Source organism: Crassostrea angulata, chromosome 2 (genome assembly GCF_025612915.1).
Source record: "Crassostrea angulata isolate pt1a10 chromosome 2, ASM2561291v2, whole genome shotgun sequence".
Classification (NCBI taxonomy): Eukaryota; Metazoa; Mollusca; class Bivalvia; order Ostreida; family Ostreidae; genus Magallana; species Magallana angulata.
This window is the reverse complement of record NC_069112.1, coordinates 69,362,701-69,388,396: the sequence shown is the minus strand read 5'-3', so window position 1 is coordinate 69,388,396 and position 25,696 is coordinate 69,362,701. Positions and strand designations below refer to the sequence as shown.

Sequence of the window (25,696 nt, the reverse complement as noted above, 5' to 3'; positions counted from 1 at the left end):
GCTCATGATGCTTTACAAGATGCCATATCCCTTCAAAGACTTGATCAGTCAATTTTGATTCACATAATAGTTAGAAGGCATCATTCTATTTGCTATAAATTGCAACTTTTTCACATGAACATTTGTCAATGAAGAGAATCACAAAGTGTACGGATAGAAAAATAGCTGCCAGTGACTTGAACTATGCAGTTCTAAAGCTAGCATTTAGTAGAGGAAGAGGGCACACAACAAGTTTTGTCAAAAGAGTGTGGAAGTGGACCAAGAGTAACAAAGTCATCAAAGATCAGTACATCGCTTGCTGAACATTTTGGATATACTTTTATAAGTGATAGTTAAAGCTCATTATATCAGAATTGATAGTTAAAGTTCATTATATCAGAATTGTATATACTGCCTTTGATTTTCATTATTCCTGAACTAGTTATTAGTTCCAGTACATGTATGTACTGCATGATGTAACACGTACAACACAACACCCCCCCCCCCCTCCAAAAAAAAATAATCGATAAAGAAAAATTGATAAATTCTACTGATAGTATATTTTGAATCTCTTATCGCTATGAAGTGTTCAATTTATGTCTATATTCTAGCTACCTGAATAGAATGATTTTGTCATTCAGGGAATTTTCATAAAACAAATGTTTTTCAACTGATCAGATGAAGTAATGTGCAACTTTTTATATCAGTAGACAAGACAGTATTGTATTGCAACCATATATTGATGTGTGTTCATTTACAATATAAGCTAACAGTTTATTAGAATATATCATTCATGTAATTGTATGTAAATGAACTATCAATATATGCTCTGACCTAGAATGCATATATACTGGTTAAAACTTATTGATCAGACATCAATCCATTTTGAAGTTGCATTTTTTTTCATTCCATGTCATCATTGCTTGCATTCATTGAGGAAACACTCTCAATCAAAATCTATGCATCTAGCTGCTTTTTTTTTTTCAAAGAAAAATATCAAATGAATTTTTAATTTCATAATTATTACATTATTTTAAAAACTTTGATAAATTAGAACATATAATTAGCAAGAAATACCTAATCTCATTCCATGTTATTCACACCAAGGTCAAGGTCACACCCAGAAGATGGTTTATAAGCACTATCTTTATGATTATTTTAGAGTTTATTTTGTTGTATGTCTACTATTTATTCTTGAAATACTTTTCTTTACATATTAACAATTGTTATTGAAAATAAATACACCAATTTTAAAATTTTGGTGAATAAAAGTTTATGTTTTGCTGCAAATATGGCTTATTTCGTTACCATAAAATGTTTCAATGGAAATAAGGGGTGGGGATGTAACCAACAATATTTTTTTCTTATATGCACACTAACCCCCACTTTTTATGCCTTCAGTTGGAACCATAATATGTAAAGAAAGTATACAAATACTTTCATAGAAAGTCAAATTGTAGAAACCTGTCTAACTTAAGTTTATTTACCATATTTGCAACGAAAAATATGCTCCAATTTTACTTGGGGAACACACATTTTTAGGCATAACTTATCAAAAAAGTTATTTCATAGTTTTAGATTTGTCTAAAAATAAACTCCGAGATATTTTTAAGTAAGCAAAACTGAAAAAGTCTGAAATCTGCTTTTATTTTCTAAATTAGAGGGAATTTCTGGTCAAATTGCTATTTATATGAGAATTTCAATGCACTATTTTTGGCCCATGTTCTGGGGGTCGGATCTCTCTTCAATGAAAACGAACATACACTTTTCTTGTTTTCAATTTATTCCTTAGGAATAGTACTTTTAAAAAATCATAAGCATCTAAAAAGTTTGATGTAGGTTTTTTTTTCCTGAATGAGCAGAATACACCCTTAAAGGCTATACAACCTTTAAGCCGCCTTTAAGTCACCTTTAAGCAAGTGCTTATAGGTCCTTAATATCCAAACTTCTTTAAGCCACCTTTAAGCATCTTTAAGTGGCATTTACGCTCTCTTTACACTGCCTTTACACTGTCTTTAAGTGGCCTTTAAGTCAATATTGATCAAGCTGAACAATAAAAACATATATTAAATGCAAAAGCTCTTTTATAGGGATGGGAGGGGGTCATCCGAGTGATAATATAATTTCCAAGGAAGGGGGGGGGGTGTTCCAGGCGGTTTTAATCGCCGCCCGATTAAACACAGATCGCCATCATCAGCACCGCTCCGATGGACACAGATTGCCGTTATAAAATTCTTTATAATTTTTGGGGGGTTTCAAAATTATTGTAGGGATGAGCGCAGACTCTGTATCTTAATATGTGCATAAAACTAATTAAAGTATGTTTGTTTCCTATTATAAATTAATCGGTGAAAAAAATCTCTCTCTTTAATTTGATAATCGGTTTAAGGTTTGTATTTTTTTTTTCAATTTTCATTATTTCTAACTCTAGATCTGCTATATACATGTTAAAGATAAAAAGACTATCAACTGCCTTTGTTATATCGGGCAGGATATTACTGCTTTGTTTGTTTAGACATAGTTTTGTTCGTTTGTGTATATCTAATTAGAGTCTATTGTTTGAAACCCCTGGAACTATCACAGAATATACAAGATATACACAACAGTTGTGTCGTGTGCCCAGGTGCATGTTTGTGTATATCTAATTAAAGTCTATTGTTTGTCCAACTTAAAAAAAACCCCTGGAACTAACACAGAATATACAAGATATACACAACAGGTGTGTCGTGTGCCCAGGTGCACGTCAGGGTTTCTAAAGGCGTTGAATCTTAGTATGTACGAGTATACGATAAGTCTAGTGAATAAAAGTTAATTTACATTTGTAATTCATTTTCAAAGTATTATTTCCTAGCTCTGGGTTTCAAAAATGTTACGTCTACAAATTAACGATACATGTATGTAAGAGTAAAATCTTTAGGCTAATTAATTAATGTACCGGTGATCATAAATAGGGGTTGATTATTTAAATACGCAGGACAGTTAAGGCAACATTTTGCTTTTAAACAGCAGTAAAAGGAGGTCGTTTTGCTTTTGTCTAATCATTTCTGCATAATGAATAGATCTAAACTATTTTGGGTGTTATTGTAAAGATATGGGTCTCCTTTACTTGACCATGTCTAAATTTGTCGGTCACGTGACTTTTAAGGGTCACGTGGGCATCTTTTAGACAAAAATCGTCAATGCTAAAATGAGACAAAAAGTTCAAGGGCAAGGCAAAGAAATTTAAGAGTAAGTAATATGGCAACATATTCAAAATTATCCATACATCGTAGAAATCAATGCTCATTCAGTTGTAAAGTTTACTAGTTATGTAAATTTCTTTAAAAACTGGCTACTTGTTCCTAAAATCGTGCATTTTTGTATATTTTCATTAAAATTACAAAGTAAACCTTTATCTCTCAACAAATGAGCATCAGTTTTTATAAAGAACTCGTAAAAGGGAAGAAAATCGTACCAAGTTTAATAATATTTATAGCCGTCTTGCACTTGAACTTTTGCATTTAATTTCTCAATCTAGAAGTCCTCTCAAATCAATACACATTTCAAACGCACAAGTGATCCGAAAAGGGGAGGTAACTCTTTGAGCGATAACTCTTTTGATATAGGCGCGATGTCATTTTATCACATAATCCAAATTAATTTTAAGATATGTTTCAACAGTAAATTATGTAAATGGTTATTTAATCATAGTGCTTCTGTTTTATTTATTTTAAAAGAGACAAGATGGGTACGATGAATTGTCTGCATTTCCTCTGTTGTATCATGGATGTAAACAAAAAACCGTTGTGTATCAGTTCTCTTGGTTAACCGCATTCGCGGAGTTATTGGTTTCTTAATATTTTTTTAGTAATGGGAGAAAAATATATAAGAGCTAATTGTACACAATTATTTTAGGGATTAGATGTCAACAGAGACAAATGAAGCCCCTGATATTAATATACTAACTAAATTGTTCTCATAATATATATTAAAAAATAAGATATATAGTATTTTTTCATTATTTATGTGCAGCCTTTGCCCAATGACTGCATATTCTATAGCACTGCTTGGGTCTGTTAATATTATTCTGGGGAGGGGGTTCAAAGGGGTAACTTTATTCTGTTTGCCAGGGGCCAGGTACCATGGTGTTTTACTATGTAAATTGTGAATTAAATTAGAATTTGCCACGGGGACTATACATGTAGATCTGCCCATGTATGAGGCCTTTTCCCACCCCCCATAAGCAATCAACGGTATTCACCTTTGTATTACACATGTTACACTTGTAATTTAAACACTCATTAAAATTGACTTTTATTTTTATTCAACACATGCAGAATGATTAAGATTAAGGAGAGGGGGGAGGGTGAGCATATCTATTCATTCACAAAATAAATTCTAAACGCTCATTTCTCATTACCGAGAAAGGAAAGAGAGTGTGTAAATCCTGCAACAAGGCGATCAAAAACCATTTTTGGTTCATATCAATATATTGAATTTAAATAAGTCTGAATTCTCCTATGTGAGAGACTCTCTCTCCCGCCCATTTACATAGCATCCCCTTTCCACTTCTCAAACAAAATTATATATATAGAAACAATTATATTTGGTTCATTTGTTTTATTAATTCAAGAAGATAAAGGGACTTTCTGAAAAAAAATTCTGTGACAACATTTAAACCTGACATATGCATGCAAACTCAAAATTGCAATTTCTTTTTATGATGTCAATGTGTTTATTGTATGACTTCTTAGTTCTGGTCCTCTTCTCTCTTCAAAAACACAGTCTTCCTGTTCCTAAAGTTCAGGTTTTTCTTTCCATCATTTCATCTTGTATATGACACCAGGATAAGGGTGCGGGTAAATGATCACCAATAAGAACATCATTTATGTAAATCTCAAGACAAAGCAGGTACCAGCTAAAATGAAAATTATATATATTTCAGTAAGTTTAACTTGTTATCAAAATGGCTGAAAGTCTGAAATGGAGGATTTTCTACAATTTGATACGCGGGGGTGTTAAGGAAGCATATGGAATCTGAGTTACATGTAATTCCGTGAAATCACAAATCTTAGTTATTATGTACATATTCAAATACATAAGCAAAGAAACGTAGACCAAAAACAAATAAAAAATACTGAAGACAATTTTTGCCAGAAATTAGTTTGTATTACGTAGATTTACACATTGATGACGTCATGACTAAAAGTTGAATGTCGTGTGAATTTGATCGGAAAGCATTGTAAACATATTCAAAATATAACTAATCTAAGAACTCTTATAAATTATTGTGGTGTGATTTATTGAGAATTGAACATAAGAATACTGGAGGAGATGTTAGTTTTATTAATCATTTGCTAAAAGGTATGTAAATTTGCTTTTATTTCTCGGCCAGGCTTTCCTCTGTCGTTGTTTACGATATAAAAATCCGGCTAGAACAACACTACCCCGTGTATATTGAACTTGAAATTTTATACGTATCGTTAGTTTGATCAATGCTTGAATTGAAAAGTGCTGCTAGAATCACATGTTGTGTGTTGTTTTAATGCAATTTGCCGTTTTCCGTGCAAACTTTATAAAAGTTGGGAAGGTTTTACGAGAACCGGATGAATAACTTTTTAATAAGGAAAAACATAGGATTCTAGCAGCGGTTTTGATTAAACTGAGATGTTTTGCCTTCACTTGGTATGTTTATTTTATTTTGGTAACCGCGGGGTAGTGTTGTTCTATCTCATTTTATGTTAAGGAATATACGTAAGCTATTTATAGTTGTCACGTGATAATGCACCAATGTGGCAGTGATGTACTACCCGATTTTATTGCACTGACATCTATTTTAAAGGATAATACTAAGTTTTTGATCTTATTCAAAATAATGATTTAATTTCACGATTTTGAATACAACAATCTAAATAAGACGGCATATTGCCCATATGCTTCCTTAACACCCCCGCGTAGTCAATGGAATTTATTTATCTTAATAAACACTTCATTATGTTTAGATGTGCATTTAATTTTGCACAAATTCAAATACAGCTTTTTAGTTTGATCGATTTGAAATTATTCGCATCCTCACCCCTGATATGTGCATGATATTAGTTTAATTGCACCCCTTTATTTTACCCGGCCTGACCTTAAAATGCACCTCTTACTCTACCTCTCTCTCTCTCTCACACACACACACACACACAACTGATTTGATTGATTGATATTATATAATGCTGGTGCAGTCAGTGTGAATTAAAACATATCATGTATTGTTGATGAGCAATATTCAAAATTGTAGATTTATAAATAACATAGGTTTATATCAATCATTTTAAAACATTAAATGAAACCATTCGTACGTGAAAATACTTTTTCTAATTTAATTGTCTAATAGAATAATCAGATTGATCATTATTTCAATGATAAATTATTGAACTTATACATGTATGTTATTTACTTACATTTTTTTTCCAGCCTTTTTTGTCAAATCAGTGTGACACTTTTCAAATTACTCTGCAAATAACAAAATATAATCATGAGAAGTCATACAATTTAATTTACATGCATATAAGGACATGTCAACAGTAATTTGAACATTTTTGTGAAAGGTCTACATATATTATGCATGGATGGGTAAAATGACCAACACTTCAAATTTTATTTGAAAGTTACATAGGCACATTCTACACAAACATTACAATATATGACCATGAATGTAGATTCCTCATTTAGAGAAAATCAGATGGAGACATGCAGTCATTTGTTTATTATTATTTGGGTTTTTTTATTACCAATAGTACAGCATCATAAGTATGAACCCAGGTGACAAGATTTCAAACAGTGTTATGGTAGTATATACTGAGTTCTAAAAGCAAACTAGTAATAATTAAGAATTAACTGATTAATGTGCATAAACATCTTAATATATCAACTGGATGAATGTGTAAAAAATATAAATGAACTGTCATGGAAGAATTTTGAACACAGTAGAAAGGTGTTATTGATCAGCTGTTCATCAATTTCCAGAAAATGAAATCAGCATCTTTTAGCCTGCACTGTACTGATTTTCAGAAAATCAAATCAGCTTTTTTCACACAGTCTTTGTATTGTTTATTACAAATTGAAATAAAAACAAACAGCTATGTAAAACTAAATATTGTCAGTACAAGTACTATGAACTGATTCGTGTCGATTGGTGAACATGATCAACAATTTAACGGACTGGCAATAAAGCTACATGTACAATGTACATTGTATAGGCCTAAATGTAAACAATGCAGTCTCTCCTCATGTTTTGAACGAAACAACACATTAAGTCGATCAGAAATGCATCAACAGTAAAAAACCACAATAAAATAGTTATTGAACTATCTGGTATATTACAAATACACTGTATATCTATTCTACATACCTGATAAATCATCAAAAGATCGCCATCATCGGGAATACCAGCTACACGTGTTTACATCGTCTGACGAGCGCTTTTGGGACGCAGATTCACACCCAAACGACAGATGCGTTATGGAAATTCTTCGTATATTCTGATTGTTGTAAACATGAGTGATTCGTAGTTATATTTTGCTTATGAAGTATTAAATCAGCCGTATTTTATGCTTAAACTGCTGTTTTCGGTATATGTTCTATATATGGTAATACAGAGGCGGGGCGTATATTATGACGTCATAACTCATTATCCCTTCATTAGCATATCAAAACGATGTGTTGCCTTATCTGTCCTGCGTATATGTATAAGGGTAAATTCTGGGGCACTTCCTTTATATTCTGCAAATATTTCACAGGTGCATCAAAATGCAGAGGACTTAAGACGAGAATCAATGAAGAAGTTAATCCTAGCAGTAACTCTGACTACTTTGAAACCTTACAAAAACTTGCTGAGGAGCTACTGGTATACTTAGGAAAAGTCCAAGAAAACAAAAATCAACAGCCACTCCTGTTAATAATCTGGATCTCCATCAAAATTCCAAATCTTCTAACAGCCCAAAGAAAACATCAACATTATTCAAACTTCAATCAAAAACCACAGACAAGCCAACATCTACAACTCAACAAAACGTTGTCCTTAATTCTGAAACTGCAACTTCTTCACTTGTATCATCAAGCTTAAACTTACTAAATTCAGTTGCAAAGAATTCTGAGGGAGTGCAGTTTGATGAAGAGGTGAGTTCAAAATTAAACTAAATTATTTATCAAATTAAACACATGCACAGTGTTAACCATCGGAGAACAATTTCCTTTTTAAATTAAAAATTAAATGCAGAAATTTTTTTTAAGTTATTTTTTCTTCAGCTCACAGATTTTACTGATGCCTATTATTCTCCAGAATATGGATACAATGTAGATTCCAGTATGGTTGAAAATCCGGATTGTAGACCATTCCCCCTTTTCAGGGTTTAATCAGTAATACATGTACCGCAGGTATCTGTTACAAAGCCATTGTAGTTATTATAATAATTTATTTACATGTTTGTGTATTCACATATGTTTACTTTTGATGTTGTTTACCAGTAGTTGTTAACTGTCTGTTTACTTCACCTATTTGATCATTTATTTTATAGATAACTACAATCAACTGGACCACGATGCACAAGTCACAGTGTTTGTTTGTTTTTTGAATGTGCTTGTGACGGAGTTGCAAGGTGTCACATGTGGACATTCATCATCAGATTCCAGCTTGATGAAAGACCAACAGCAGTCAGTAAATTTCCAGCAGCAGCCTACGGGTGAAAGTGATCAGGTAGGACTGTAAGTTACTTGTATGATACAAAGTAACGATCAAGATTTCTAAACTTTTAGATGTTCTTTTAAGATTGTAAGCGGACTTATAAGTAGAACGATTTCACATTTTTTTATTTTCAATATTTATGTATTTAAATAGGCCCTATTAATTGTGTGACTCTGATAATTTGAAAAACATGTCTACATTGAGACATTAATGTTTACAGAGAAAATCCCATTACTCAGAGGTGAACATGGAACATATGATTTGTTTGATATGCATTGTGATTTATGATATGCGTTGAGTGACTCTTCTGACTCAAATGCAGATAAAGTGCCGATGAGTCAAGTGAGATGTAAAGATACAGTGCACTTATATCACCATCTTTTTAATTTTAGCATTATGCAGGCGAGATCATTATCAACAATTGGTGGGGAAAATACAAAGGCAACAGTAAGGAGACTCTTTTTATACATGATAAAAAATCCACTGGGTTGGAAAAGGGGGAAAATTGCTTTCTCTTCCTTGCAATTTAAGGAAGTATTGAAAGGTATGTAAAAAGAGAGAGGAGAAAAAAAAAGAGAGATAGACTTGATAAATCAAGTTTCGAGAAAAATATATATATTTTCATTATTCCTCTTTTTTTTAGAAATAGTGAGGAAAAATCGTCTTTGCCCCAATGCTACCGATGCAGAAATATATTCTGTTGATAAAAACTGGTTCAGATTTGCCAGTGATCGGGAGGGAGGGAGAAAGAGGAGGGCAGAGAAAAAAAGGCTTTCAGCAGCACAAAACGACACCGAACAGGAGGGGAGTGAGCCAGAGGATTCCACTCATGATTAAATTCTTCATAACATGAACTTTTTAATGTCATGGCAACTTTGAAAAATTCAATAATAGAATCTAATTCGATCATATTTGTCTAATTGAAATTTGTTTAATTTTTGTCAGATAAATAAGGGTTCAGTTTACATTTTGTTTTTGCAATTCATACAACTGAACAAAATGGATTAAAAATCGAATTTTCCACTTAAATATGCATTATTTAGTGTCTCATACCAATTTCATTTGATTGATGTTATGGTTATAATAGCATTGATAAATATATTTTAAATGGTGAATTGTTTTTAACCAAAGTTGCATCGTATTGGTGGCCAGGTTATAAAAGGTCACATAAGGCCACAGGATCAACGTAGGCTCACCATAAATGGTCAGTTAAGTTTATCAAAATATTTCAGTGGCCCAACACATACTTTTGTGTTGGACCACCGTAGGTCAAACATTGATTGCTATTGTGGACCATTGAGGTTTCGTATGCTGGGCCAATGTTATTACAACACGTTGGGCCATTGTTGGGCCAACGTGGTGGGCCATAGTTTAAATCAATGCGTTGGACCAACGTAGGCCCAAAATGTTGGACCAATGTAGGCCCTACACGTTGGCCCGAAGTAGAGCCGATGAGCAATATAACATTGGGCCAATAAAGTTTGCCTTCATTGGCCCGATGTAAACAACATTGTTGGGCTTAAGTTGGCCCAACGTAGTCATGCTATCTGGGTATCGAATCCTTCAAACTTCCACATGCAGATGCCTTTTATAAACAAATAAAATGTTGCAGTTCATCCATTATCCTATCCTATCCTATCTGGTTTATCCAAAAATTGGATTCAAAAGAACAAAACGACATGTTCACAGAATTTCCTCTTTGGAGAATAATAATACATATATATTGCTTATAATGTACAAAATAAAATAAAAGAAAATCCAATGCCTCTTTTTCAAAAAATTTAAGTTGAGATCGGGCTGAACAAAATAATTAAATCTAAACTCCGCACTCGATCTTTTCGCTTTTCAAGATGGCGCCGATGAGACAGGACGTAAAAGCGAGTGTAGTGAATTACAAACAAGAAGGACGCTCTATCGTGGAAATCCAGAAACTTCTCAGGACACATCATGGATGAAAAGTATCAAGACAAGGACTCTACACATTATTGCAGCATGGGAGCATAACAAGGAGGAATTCGATGCTAAACCGTGGGAAAATTCGACATCTTCATCGGGGCTGTATTCACATGTGGATGTGTCAAAGCAATGAACTGACTGCATCCGAAATAAAGATGAAATTAAGGAATGTGTTTGGTTTAGATGTGTCCTTGTCGACAATCAACACCGTGAGGAGAAACCTTGGCTGGACGAGCAATACAGGGAAATATTGCCAACAGATCAGTCACGCCAACAAACGGGTAGGTATTTAGTCGTAGTCCTTCTTCCGTCATGCCGATGTATCAATATACACAATACAGGCAAAGCTTTGGCAAGAACAGACCAATCCTTTGGTTTCGAGTTAGGCCGAGATAAGAGGTATTCTTAGCATTTATACCTGCTTCATCATTAATACCAATACATGTACCAATCATATATTGCCTTATTGAGACATTTCTTAATAAAATATTTTGTTTCAATGAGTAGATCTGATATCACAAGATGAATCTAAGACCATATAATCATTGTCATGATGGTTTCATTCACATTTCAATTATATTAGAATTTTTTTCACCCTTATTTAAAGCCTTGGCATTGCAGCTCATTTTATTATATAAAGTCATCATAACTCGAACAATCTGAAAACATTTATTTCATTTTTATGTTGTTAATAATGATTTTTTTATTACATTATACAATTCAGTGCTCTTTATATTTATATTTCTCTGTTTTAGTTACAAAGATGAAATCAACAGGAGGATGACGGACAGACTTGTTAATGCAGTCATTGCAAGTGAAGGGGGGATGGAGAAGTCTTCTTGGCCACTTAGAGAAATAGAAGGTACAGGGTTAATGTAAAATGTGCCTTTTTGATAAAACTTCCCATTGTATTGATTCATAGTCCCTTCTCCAAAGGACGGGGGGTATACTGTTTTACCCTTGCAAGTCTGTCTAAACAAATGTTCTTTAATATTTTCTCAGCAACTATTCATCGCAGCTGCTTAAAATTATAAGAATCTAATTTGAATTTAATATTTCTTCAAATCATGATCCTGGGAGGTGGGGTTAGGCAACAATGGGGCTTTTTAATTTTTTCATAGGAATATTTAGGCCAAAAATAGAAATGCGTGCGTTTTCTATTTTATCAAATTAAATTAATAGGGTAGATAGGTTGGCTTTTTTTTAATGAGCGTTTTAGTATTTTCCTTACCTAGTATATGATTTTTCTATACATTAAGAAAATGCATTTTATAGGGGGAGAAATTGTTGGTAGTGAAAACTGTTACAGAATTAAAGCTTTCTTTAATCTAAGATTTATTTATGGAATACATTCGAAAACATTTTTAACATGTAAATAGAACAATATGAATATGACAGCCACTGTAGATTAATAAAGTATAATGCTCTTCACCACAAATATATTAAATAGTAGTTATTAGTTCTAAAATTTCATTTTCAATTGAACTGCAGCATTTAAATTATATTTATAATGTGAAAGTTTGTTAGGCCAATTCACAGACTTACAATGTCTGCAGTCTCCATACCCTGAAAAAAACTGTGCTTCTGCTTTTTTCATGTACATACACTGTCTTTATATGAGTTTTTAAAACATAACTACCCTGAGAAACTATCTATTGCCTTGATAATTTAGCTAAACTACCCCAGGATAACTTTCATCCATGCTGTCAATCTGCACTTAGAAATCTTTAAAACGCTTTGACAAGTGGTGTTTTTATTGAATTGTTACAAGCATTTTTTAAACTCTGATTTGTAAGGACTCTATTGTTAAAACCAATTATGGTTGGTAATCTGGATTTGGAATAAAAAGTGTTTGGGTCCGTGCAAAAAAAGGGTAGGTTGGGAAACCGGAAACACACATATTTTTTGGGATTTAAAGAAAAATCTTTTAAAATTTCTTCTCAGAAGAAACAGAATGGCCAGAAAATCTGAAACTTGTATGGAAGCATCCTCAGGAACGGTAGATTCAATGAATTAGGATGGAGGTCATCCAAAAATAAGCATTTAATGCTTATATTTATATTCATATTGGGTTTTTTTGCATGAAGTACTTGTGTATTGTCGCATTTAAGCTATTATATGCGCTCTTAGTTGGGGATATAAAACATACATGGAACAGTCATATTTAGTAAAATGTTGTTAAGTTCATTTCAGTGATGTACCATTTAATGCCAGAAACTTTGTCAAGAAGTACCTCTTTATTAAGAAATAGATATAGTTTAAATTATATTTCATACGCACTAGTTAAATTAGGTATGTAAGTTTGAATGTTGTATTTAATGTTACATATATATGTTATATTAAATTATATTTATAATAATAACATATATACAATATATAATATGAAGTTTGACTTTATATTTGTGCTCATGCACTGTGAAAAGGCTTAGTGTGTTTACTTATCTATGCAAGCACTGCGCGCATAAAACAGCAACTCAAAATCATGGAAGATGCAAAGTAAATTGTCCTGTCAATTTGCAGTAATAATTCTTTAAAACTCATGATCCAATGTCATAAACCCTTAGCTTCAGTTTCCGGCATTATATGTTCAGTCATGGGAGCGAACTAATAAATGTTCATATGGTGGTAACCTGAACCAGGTTCCATGTAAGTATCCCTGACTAGGAGCATTAGTAATGCTTTTAAAGCAACAATAGAAAAATACATTCACATGTGGTATAAATGGTCTGCACAGCCTTGGTATGTTATAGAACAGATGACATGAAAAAAATAGCCAGTTTATGCCTTAATATGCTTTATATAAAATCTTGTATATCTTGTGTATTTTCATTTACTGAGTATAAACTTTCAATTAACTTTTTATGATTCATTGTAGGGGCCTGCAAGACCTATTATATATCTTTGAGGGACACAGAGAGGCGAAAGCTGTCTGGCAAGGAGAAAGAGCACACCCAGAGAAGCAGACGCCAAAGCAGAAGACGGGAAGTAAGTAAATCTTTTTAAATGATGTAACAGTTAATAGCATAGAACTAGGTTTAATAGAAGGGTAAGTTCTAAACCTCAAGTCTTATTGAGACATGAGTTATTATTCAGGGAAATGCAATTTCCGGTGACCAAATTATTTGGAAAAATTGGGCATTAATTAGACTTATATGCTTATAATTTTAAACAGAGTTAATATGACATGTATTTATCTACTTTTAACCAATCTGAATAAATAATATCTCTTGTATCCCTATCCCAAGCCTTTGGGTGTATAAATAAAAGGGAGTATGTTAACTTGGTTGTACATTTCACTTCTTCGTAGCAGAAATAAAAAGCATGCTTTAAAGTTAAAAATTTGGCTTTATTTAATGGCAATCATTATAACATCCAAGATATCTATATTGTGCGATTTTATATATGCTTCCCCCTGCTTTTTTTTACTTTAAGGGGCATGGTCACAATTTTGGTCAAAAATTATTTTTTTCAATTTAAGTGTTTACAATGCTTCAGTAAGGCATTTAAAAAGGCAACCAAAATTTGCCCCTTTAAGTTTCACATTAGTGAACTGGAGTCATACTTAATAATATTTTGTTTAATGGTGATATTTCAAGAAGTATTTAACCAATAGACCTGAAAATTAATAGGGTTTGTCCTTTAATATACTAAATAATTGTACAAAGTTTGATAAATATTTGTGCACTCGTATAGGTTGCGCAAGGGGATAAAAAGTATTCAAATTCTAACACTAGCTGCCTCCTCAGTCTTTTTCAAGAAAAAGAAGGCCATTATTCTGGACTTTTTGTCACTAATAAATATTGCTTATAGTATTACAATTATTTTACTTTCATCATTATTGTTCATCAGTTATCGCAGTTTCTTTTAAATTTCAAAATTGTAATCAAATCAAACCCAAACCTGCCTTGACATCTAGCGTCAATTTTAATAAGGCGCTAATTTAGTTAACTGAGTGACGCAGTAACCTTGAATGCATGAATAGTTTTAAATCTTTCTACATCTGTAATTCTTAAAAAATTTCTTATTGCAAAATAATCAAAGATAATGACATGGAATGACATAGTGGCATCTTGTTACCTTTCCCAATAATTCAGTGTTACATCAAAAATATACTTAAACTGATTATCAAATAAATGTTTATTATAACTTAACATTTTAATATCATTTTTAGAGAGCAGCAAGGCTGAAGAAAACATTAAAGAGTGTAGGAGATGACAAGTTGGGAGATTTTGACAAGGAGAAAGTGATGAAAGTATTCAAAGGAGACTACATGTCGTCTGAGGAGAGTGAGGAAGACGACGCCAGGGAGTTCTCCCATTTCAGTGTGCGACGCCTGCCGTAGCAGAAAGAGGCCTTCCAAAATCTAAAAGACAGGCTAGAGGAGATCCACAAGGAAAGCCTCACCCCCAGCATAAGCGACAAAAAGAAAGCTGGCGACATCATCAAGAAGGAAGGCCCCTGAGAGATGCCCAAAATTCGTGAGGAGAGATGAGTATGCAGAGTGAAACTATAAGAGATGGGGGGCAGGAGACTGTAAAGGGTTTTTTTCCAGCAGTTTTGAAATTAATTTATGATTATTTGATTTTCATCAATTTTTGTTCATGCGTGAATCCAGGAAATTTATCAAGTGAGTTTTGACGTCAATTTTTAGGCATATATTCTAAAAACAAATAAATTATTATTTTCAATTTTTCTATTTGCCAATGTAAAGAGATGGTCAAAACACTGGATCCACGCATAATGTGTTATATATAAAGATTACTCATATTTGGTTTCAAAGCTATAGATAACGTTGTGGGTCACCACATTGTGGGTATATGTCCCACAGTGATATATAGTAGATAATATATATAACATACTTGTGGGTAGGAACCCACAAACCATATCATAGCGGTATATATTCTTTGTGGGTTGTATCCCACAAACTATATGTTGGTGCAGAAACAAATATATATAGCATACAAATGAACATTTGATATATTTATGAGTTAAAAAATTAGATATTATTTGTAACGACAAGTGTATGAATATGGGCTTTGTAAAAGCACCTAAGAACAAGAGCTTTCTTCTAAGAGAAGAATGAACGCTATGGGGCATTGGGTCATACTCAATTAGAAGGTAGATAACTTTTGTACTCCATGTGTAATACATTAAACAGAACACCCAAAGATGCACTGGCGAGGTTTGACAAAATAATGTGCTTAATGAATCACATGAGAATGCATTAAGTCAGAAGCAGCATGCAAGTTAAAGCACGCATTTAAAAGATCAATGATAAGTAGATGCACCTCAGGAGAAGTTTGGTTTGAGTGACCCTTTTGATAAGCTTAAACAGACCAATCATTTTCCTTGACCGGTGGCATAGATCTTGATACCAAATTTAATTTTCTTTAATTCATTAACGCCTGTTGCGCAGGTCAAATGCAGAATCAAAAGCAATCATCTTAGAAAGCATTTAAGCTGGGAACAACTTATATCTGTTACAGCGTAGGCCACACCAAAATTCCATATATGTTCTCCTTGTGATCTCGTCCTTATACCTGATAAAGGTCATAACCAAAAATGATTTTTCACCTGGTGACCTTGTCCAGGTAATACCAAAAGGTCAAGACAAACCCTTGGTCCTATCTGTTCTTATGCCAAATATAAACAGCAGCTAATGTATCCCCCCCCCCCCCGAAAAAAAAATTACTATGTCATTGCGATCCCTCCTTAAAACTTGTCATGTAGACAAAGGCTAATCCTTTATACCATGATAGTAAAACAACATTAATCAGTTTATATCAGATAATATTTTTTTTTTCAGTTTTAAGTAAGGAAGATGATTAATGCATGATTTCATACACAAAATATATAAATGTGAACATTCAGGATAACTGTATTGGTGGTAACATTTGACAAACAACTTAACACTGCATAAAATCTTCTGGTCATGATAGTTTTATTCAATACATTATTGTACATGTAACACATTGAGCATTGCAGTTCTCAAAAAGATCCTGAACATTTTTTTATGTACCAGTATATGGGATATAAACCTACATCAAACTCTGAACCCCAAGAACTGTCTAGGGACCAACATCTACACAATTTAAAAGAATCATCCGGCTGATAAGTTTCTGAGAAGTTTCTAAAAGGTTTCCTCTATAAAAACCTACGTTAAAGATTCAACCCCCCCCCCCATTGTGGTCTCACCCTACCCCAAGGGTTTTATGATTTTCACAATTTTTGAATGTCCATTACCTGAAAATGATTCCACACAAGTTTCAGTTTTCCTGGCAAATTAGTTTCTGAGAAGAGGAATTTTGCAAAATTTTCAATAATTCTTTGTCTATCCCCATTGTGGCCCACTCTACCCCGGGAGGTCATGATTTTCACTACTGTGGATCTACACTACCTGAGCATGCTACCACGCAAGCTTCCGCTTTCCTGGCTAATAGGTTTCTGAGAAGAATTTTGAAGATATCCTCTATAATTTCCTATATTAGAAAATCAACCCCCTCATTTTGGCCCCAACCTACACCCAGGGGTCATGATTTTCACAACTTTACATCTACGTTTTCTGACGATGCTTACACACAAGTTTCAGCTTTCCTGGCAAATTAGTTTCGGAGAAGAACATTTTTTAAGATATTATTTTATAATTATTTCTAATAAACTCCCCTTTAAAAAAGCCTGCTCCTTAACTTTCACAACTTAGAATCGCTTTGTGCCAAGTTTTGTTGAAATTGGCCCAGTATAGTTCTTGAGAATATGACGAAAATGAGAAAAGTTTACAGACAGACAGACAAAATGTGATCAGAAAAGCTCACTTGAGCTTTTAGCTCAGATGAGCCAAAAAATGATTCTACACAACCAAATCTATTATGGGCTGCATAAACTTTTTAATCACCCTAACGTCATTTTTTTAACACATCAAAAGCAAATTTTAAACTTGAAATTCTTAACCTCAAAACATCAACTCTGACATTGATTCAATTCACTTGTCTAAATAAACTTTTTTCTTGTTTATAATTGATGTATGTTTATAGCATACTTTCATGGTTTTGGTGATGATTGTAATTCAGGTCTCTGATGTCTTTGTGTCAAAAACGTCCACCCACAGGGTGGTTAGACTAGACCAAGGGGGTGGCGTTTCAATTAAGATGTGGGGATCCAAGTCCTCCATTTCCCCAGGAATAGGCTCAAGCATTGAAGCAAAATGTTTGAAGGTCGCTTCATACAAAGACAAAAAGGAGTTCCATTCCACCCAAAGTACTACCATCAAAGTAAGAGATATATTATTTGACAAACATTTTGAAATCTAATAACTTTTAATATGCATCTATTTCGAAAGTGTGAATAAATGCAATACACAAACAAAAAAGCTCAAGACTACCTTGATTACCAAAAATATACTCCAATAAAATCATGTTGATGTTAGATGCCACCAGTTTATGGACTCTCAATCTTAAAGAAACAGAAAACACCCATAATTAAGGATTCTCTCCCCCCCCCCCCCCCCCCCACAATGAAGTGTGATTTTTTTTTCAGAAATCATTCCAATTTCGTTATTGACCATTCATTTAGAAACAATTTTTAAAAACAAATATAAAGACAAATGTTAGTTGACTACTTTGTAATAAATAAAATTTATTACTTTAAGTCTTACACCGGTAATTAAATTAAAATTAATTACAAATTGACTTAGCAAATTCCTAGTAAAAAGTTTTGCATTTAAAAAATCTTAAGTTAAAACTATCTTAAAGTTAAAAAAATTGTAGATCTATATTTTTTTCACTATTTAAACAAAAGTTATAAGTATTAAAAGTATGGTTGTATTTAATTCAATAATATTGTATATTGCTGCATGATAAAAACTCAATTGATTTAAAAAATACATAGGTCCAAATGACAGGGACCAAAAAGATCAGGGGGAGATAAAAGAAAGCATCCATTCATGTTGTTTACATTTACAAATTGAAAGTACAATTCTGCTTTACACGGAAGTATGTCATCTTTTATTCTTGAAACACGTAAGAAAAATTGATACTTATTTCTGCGGATTTAATGATAGCATGAGTTGTTTGGCTCCTTAAAAATGCAACTTTAGGTCATACGATCCCTAGATATGGCTTTTGAACTTTGCTTACCACCATAACAGGTTTTTAATACACTAAACAAAAGTCTTATGTGTTCACCCAATATAAAGTATCATCATAAAAAGTAAACGCATTTGTTTGTTTTGTTTTTGATTTGGCCAATTTCTATCTGTAATTCAATCAAGATTTTTCAGATGTCTTTTAAATTGGTCATAAATGTACACAAACTTGATTAGAATCTAAATTCAACACTGCATCTTTGTGATATGTACAAATCAGAAATAATTCAATATATATTGTAAGCATAAAAAATCTTTCTCAAAAATTTAAGAAAATTAGAGGAAATGTGGGCCTAGCTTTTAGATGACACAAAATATAGTGACCTTGAATGATCTAAATGCCAAAACAAGCTTATCTTTTAAAAGATTGGTGAGCTAGTGCCGTAGCTTTCCTAAAACAGAAAGCAGATTTCTAAATCATTGATTTAAATTCCTGAATCGTTTAATTAACAATAAGGCAGCACAGTGGTGTACTGGAACTGTGCTGGAGTGAGGGTCTCAATTTAGAATAGTGAATCTAGAGTGGGCTTCACATTGGCAATGGCATAGCTCATTGACTGTGCCTAAATCATTGTTTCTACTGTTATTTCAATTTCGAGGTGAAAATTTTCAAGAACCATTGGTACTGTTGTGTAGCAATCGTATCTTCTCGAGCCTTTCCAAAAAGCTCGGAAAACATATCCAAGGTTGTTTTTTCGAGCTTGAAGGAATTTAAGATAAAACTAGCTATTTATCAAAATATTTAAAATAACTTTGCATTATAAGACCTAAGCTACTGTTAGTTTTTTACATTTTCATTTAAACACAAAACTTCATGTGAGGATGATAAAATGAAATTCAAATGGTTCAGTTTATTTACAGTACAATACAGTATTCCCAGAACCCCCCATTATGGAGTCGAGCATGCATATTCCAGTGAAAAAGACTAACGTAGTTGCTAGCGCTCTTGAGCTCTAGCAATAAGATTTTCAAATTTGACCAAACTGATACTATTATTTTGTCATATGGTCTGTTTGTTTGAAAATTTCATGAATTTTGAAATACAAGATACACGTCTGATAATGAGATGACCTCTTCTTTAACAGTTAACAATAAAAAATAAAAATTAAAGTACTCTAGTGTTAGCCACATTGAATTACCGAATATGTATATGAATAAAATATATCACATTGAAGAGACTGTATTATCTCACTGAACTGCAAATCATTGGCTTCCTGGCACTTTATATTTCTTTAAATACTTTCAGGAGGTTGAAGAGCAAGAGAAATCATTTGCAGGAATAATTACCAGCATCGATTTTGACAGGTAGTCTAGATAAATGAAATTTTATTATTCTAATTATTTTAATCAATACAGAGCGTTTATGATATGCAGGAGTTATGTACTCATTATTACATCAACAATATCTTATGTTATAAAGAGGTCCATGGGCCACACGAACCATCTGAGCAGAAATAGTCACAATGAAATCTGATTTATGGAGACATACACAAACAAGATGTAATTATAATCGTGGCGATTATAAAGTCTCCCAAACAAAAGGCAGTAGGGTTGACTCACCTGGGTCAAACTTTACAGACAAAAAGATTTAAAACTTGATTATTTTTATTTCTGTAGGGGGTCATTAACTATACATCAGGTGAACCAACATGAATTAAGGAAAAAGAATATATATGTGGCAGGGGACAGTTTTTTTTATCCAATTCATTGTAGCCAAGGTATGCATGTCTTCGGAACTCTATAACTAGAATTTCCTTAGTTCCCATTCAGCACAAATACCTTTAATTCACTCTTTATAAGGCCAATCACCAATTTCTGAAGAAAATTACTAATCAAAACCTGTAAAATTCTCTACATACTGGTTTTTATGAGATTTTGACCCTTTCATATTTTGCTAATTTTTCATGATTTTTCAGCTTTTTAGACCTCCCCCAGCTAATTCCCTGCAGAGGGTTGACCTTCCGTACCGCGTGCATGCTGCACTATCACATGTCAGAAACTTACCGGTGTATAGTTTACAATGTCCCATCCACCTACTTTTCGTGTTATTTTACCTCCCGTCTGTAACTTGCATTTTCACTGTGTAAAGTTAGCACAACAGTCAAAGCCGCAGGTTTCGTATTTTACTTCTGATTCTCATGTACCTAACATAAGGGGCCTACATATTGCATATCAATTTCAACAAGAGACACCCCTCTAACTAATGATAATCATTAAAAATCATCTCATGAATTTTAGCAACACTCATAAGCCTTCAAGTACAGCAACTCTCAATTTTACAAAAATATTGACGGGTACTTTATTCGAAACTGTCCCTTGCTACCTATATGGTTAAGGGACGTTTAGGGGTGGGGATCTCAACCATTTTCAAGATAATTGGGCACTTTCTGTTCGAAAGGGGGGAGGTCAGGATCACCCAAGGGGCCCATGACCTACATTACATTTGATGCCATTTGAAACAAGGAACAAGAATATATACATGTATAGTTTAAGGATAGGGAGGTCAACCATTTTGAAGATATTTGGGCACTTCCGATTCTTGGGGGGTGGGAATGACTCCATGGGTCAGATCTAATTAACCCCATATAATACCTATACCAGTCAATATATCATTCTAAAAGCTTTTTGTAATTATATCTGTCCATTTTCAAGTTATAATAATTTCCAAAAAAGTCCACGTTCTTTCCAATAAGGTACAATGATAGACCCCACACCCATTTGACCCCCCAGAAAAGGGGTTGGCCAACACCCAAATGAGACAAATCAAACCAGGATGCAGATCTAGATATGCAGGCCTATCATATCCTAGAATTTTGCACAATTCTGTTCAGCCCTCTCTGAGCAACACGACGAACTAGATCAGAGTGTGAAAGAAGAAGAATAAGAACCGTACACAAACAATAAGTCTCCAAACTTCGTTTGGGAGACTTATATATCTGCAGAATGTGGTAGAATAGATTCTATATGAACATGATAAAATAAATTTCAAATTTTTATCAAGATATTATGCTTTACATCGATCCCCTTTTATTACAAAATAATTTCATAGTCACACCATATACTGAGAACTGCAGTTCTCAAGAAGATCATATATTTAAACTTACATCAAACTTTACACCCATTTAGGGCCAAAAATAGTCATGAGGCCACAGTCTAAGCAACTGAAAATGAAAAACATATAAAGGTTTTGGGTTTGAGTTTTTCAGAATATTTTACTTTTTTCCCAATGTAATATATGGAATCCTCCAATTTTAGTCCCACCGGAGAATTCCCCAGCCTTAAATGACGTAATTACCCGGCTATTATTGCATTTCAAACACAATCTAGCTATAAGCTAGACCCCCCAGACCCCCTTTACTTTTTAATTTCCTTCTTCTACTACAATTTTTAGAGACAACCCTGCTAATGATATTGTTTTATAAAATATAAACCTTCAAAATGATGAGCTTATTATTCTTTGCTAATCAAAAGTGTACACACCTTTTTTTCTTTTTTTCAGTGGACTTGCCGATGTTGAGGTAAAGGGGATTGAGGAGTCGGTTTTAATTCCTCCTGCACTCCTCCAAGAACTCTTTCCCACCAGTGTGTTCTCCACGAGACTACCACTCACTGGAATTAAAGTGGAAAACAAACTTGTTAAAATGTAAGTTTAAATAATTTTAAGTCATTAATTGTTTCAAATTATTAAAAAGAGGAGCATCCCCTCTTGAAATGAAAATATTGTGCGTGGAAAATTTCCACGCATTATTTTCAAAAACATGTAATTGAAGAGACGAAATATTTAGCTAGTTCAAAACAAATTTGAATTAAAATATTTCCTTTATTCCTATCACCATGCACGCTCTGGGGTGTATTGATGGGGAATAATTGCATTTACGTGGTTGTACAATTCCTCCCAAAACTAGCGAAAACACACCACAAAAGTGTTAACCTTTGGTAATATAGTTTTTTAAATTCTCTTTATTCAGCGATATACATTAGCAACATTACGCATTTAGACAATAAATGTAGGCAAATTTAAGTTTCATATTCAAAATTTAACGTAGCTAAGATCGGGCAATTTATAGTCTGCTTTACAGAATGAATCTTAATGATAATCTGAACTTTATTGTAATCTAAACTCCCATTCCTAACATTTTACAAAAGAAATCAGAACACTATAATCAATATTACTCCAGAAAAGGGCTGGGACGATTCTGTACTTAGCCTATTCGGTACATATCACGATACATGAGATGCGATATGATACATATCACGATACATTGCAACTAAATGAAAAAAATGAATAAGGGTTTACTAAAAATTTATTCAATCCGGCGATGTATTACCACATGTCCAATGTTGTTTTGATATATTTAAAATAAGCATTGCACAATTTACAAAGTACTTAAGTCTCATATACACTACTTTTTCATAAACAAGTAATCCAAAAGTTGTCCACACTCCAGATTTAGCTTCTTAACAGTCTTGACAACTTTACCAGGTTTTCCGCCATCTCTGTACTTTCATATTAGGCGTGCAGACTAAAAATAGCCGATAAATGAAGCTCGGATATTTTTGGAAAAAAGTTCGCTTAGGTATCGTTGTATTAATGGTAAATGTATCGAACCAAATATCGTCAAAATAAATATCGTGATGCACCGGTGGATCGTCCCATCCCTACTCCAGAACTCTCAATTTTGTATATGTTATTTTTATCAAGAAAAATGCAGATAACTTTCTTATAAAGCCATCATTAAAACATTCTTTTATGTACTCCAACTCACATAATAAAATCTAGTATCAAAGTCTTTTTCTTTACCCATTACCGGCGACATTGACATCTTTCCGACCACTCTCTCCAACTCTCTGGCCAACACTCTTCACTAATTACTACAATGAACCAACTGTGTCGTTAACATATCTTGTGGGCACTAAAATAGAAAAAAAAATTGAATTTCTAACCATTCTAAATTCTGCGTTGGGTAAAATAGGCCTATAGATTTTTCTAACTTGATTAGTAGTCCAAACTCTGATGTATACATTTACACAAGTTTGGAACAATTCCCCTTTATCGAGACAGTCTAAATTCTGCGTTGGGTAAAATATAAATTGTTCAAAATTGACGAGTAGTCCAAATTCTGATGATTCCCCTTTAGCAATGTTTAGCGAGACAATATTGCTAAAGCGAGATCAAAACATTCCCGTAAAAGATTTTCATGATGTACTTCATAGAATGAAAAATCTTAATAAAAGAAAAAAATCGTTAAATATAGTATCTCTAGAATCATGATCACAAGCTGACTGAAACCCACTTACTCATGACTTCTGCCTCTGCTACTCATTTCCCGCGCACAATATGTGGAATGGATAGAATGACAGATAGTTTCGAATAAAAGATCTGTAAAACGTTTCATTGAATGTTTCGTTTGAATGTTGTTTTTAAAAATCAATTTTCAGACCATTTATTTTACTCCACTGCATCATGATATTTTTATTTACTATTCGAAAATGCGAAACTATCGTAAATATTTTTTATGTGTCTATTTACCATAATGAACCCAAATAAACCCACAAAACATCTAAAAACCTTATTAAATTTTAAAATACTTTATTTATTTCCTCCTTTGGATTTCTGTTTATTATATACGTCTCAAAAATATAAGCTTATTAAATTGATAATACTGCACAGGCACCTAGCCTGGGGGGGAGGGGGGGGGGGGGTAACAAAACGTTTCGGGGAGGGGGCAGTGGGCACTCAGTTTTGTCGCAGCAAAGCCTTTTAATTTACGTACTTTTTTGTGACCATGTGAAAAATTGAAGTAAAAATAAAAAAAAATGAACAGTGAAATTGAAGTTTGAGGTATACTGTAGCGCCCCCCCCCCTCCCCCCCCCCCCCCGGATTAGAATTTTTCTAATTTTGGGAGGTAATTTTTTTCCGGCTTGTCAATATTGTTTGGATGAGTCCCCCTCCCCCCTAACTTTCAAAAACGAAGCTACGTACATACATGCTGCAACTTTTCATTACATTCATCATAGATTATTATTCATTTTGCAGACAAAGACAGACCGGCAGCCTTGGTAAGACAATACAAAAGAGGGAATGATGGAATCCTCGCCTGTTTGAAAAAACTTTTTTTCTATGTTTTGTGTAACTTTTTTCCTATTTCTTTTTCAGGTGTTTAATTATAATATTCAATTTATTAAATAGAAATATGACCTTCAGATATTTTATATATTTTCAATTTCCAATACATTCATTTCATGCTCAAAATAATTCCCCTTTATAAAAGACAATCTATTCTGTATTTGAAAAAATAACAATGCGTAAACTTATTTTATTTTTATACTCAAGTTTATAAAGTGACGTATACGTTCGATGGGCCGGTTGTTTATTCATCAAGTTATTATATGTATCTGTATTTGTTTATAAAACACATCTCGCTATAATGAATCATTTACTTACTTAATTAATTACTTATAACATTCAGAAAAATTATCATTGATCAGTCATGTAGTGTTATCATTATTATAATTTTACGAAAATGCATTTGAACATTGTTAAGATTTTAATAATCTTATTCATGATAAATAACATAAGCTGAATTCAGGTATTTCAACGAGTATTCCCTTGGTTTATATCATTATTTTTTAGTCATGTCTTTTAAATCATAGTGAAAGGTCTGATAATTTTTCTTCATACTTTAAGTGATTTATATGTAAGCTATTCGTGTTTTGTTTTCTTTGTTTTCCACTGTGTTGTATTAAGCTAAATCGTTGTTTTTTCTTGTTTTTTTTTTCCAATTAATATCATTCCTGTGTAATTTGATTGAGATAGCTTCAGTTTTATATAACAGTATCCAATCTTTTGTAGAATAATTATCAAATTCCTGAATTATAACAAAGCATTATATATATATATTCCCTGCAC

At 33.0% G+C, this 25,696-nt stretch overlaps 2 protein-coding genes and 2 long non-coding RNA genes across 4 annotated transcripts; 2 read left to right on the top strand and 2 right to left on the bottom strand.

Moving 5' to 3' along the window:
• Positions 1-3,750: 3,750 nt before the first annotated feature.
• LOC128173598 (uncharacterized) lies at positions 3,751-7,485 on the bottom strand. Its single transcript, XR_008242519.1, has 3 exons — positions 7,358-7,485; positions 6,408-6,459; positions 3,751-4,876 (listed from the first exon to the last, which is right to left on the bottom strand). It is a non-coding gene; the product is annotated as an uncharacterized LOC128173598 (long non-coding RNA).
• A 3,081-nt stretch (positions 7,486-10,566) lies between these two features.
• Positions 10,567-15,003, top strand: LOC128173578 (uncharacterized). The gene is made up of 4 exons (XM_052839277.1): positions 10,567-11,044; positions 11,401-11,507; positions 13,521-13,630; positions 14,817-15,003. The coding sequence occupies exons 2-4, from the start codon at positions 11,426-11,428 to the stop codon at positions 14,985-14,987; spliced, it is 363 nt and encodes a 120-aa protein (XP_052695237.1). The 5' UTR covers positions 10,567-11,044; positions 11,401-11,425; the 3' UTR covers positions 14,988-15,003.
• Positions 15,004-17,327: 2,324 nt separating this feature from the next.
• On the top strand, positions 17,328-22,432 carry LOC128174784 (uncharacterized). The gene is made up of 3 exons (XM_052840244.1): positions 17,328-17,913; positions 20,032-20,090; positions 22,285-22,432. Exons 1-3 carry the CDS (start codon positions 17,686-17,688, stop codon positions 22,430-22,432), a joined length of 435 nt encoding a protein of 144 aa, XP_052696204.1. The 5' UTR covers positions 17,328-17,685.
• An 86-nt stretch (positions 22,433-22,518) lies between these two features.
• LOC128173599 (uncharacterized) lies at positions 22,519-24,310 on the bottom strand. The gene is made up of 3 exons (XR_008242520.1): positions 24,084-24,310; positions 23,587-23,698; positions 22,519-22,686 (listed from the first exon to the last, which is right to left on the bottom strand). It is a non-coding gene; the product is annotated as an uncharacterized LOC128173599 (long non-coding RNA).
• Positions 24,311-25,696: the final 1,386 nt, after the last annotated feature.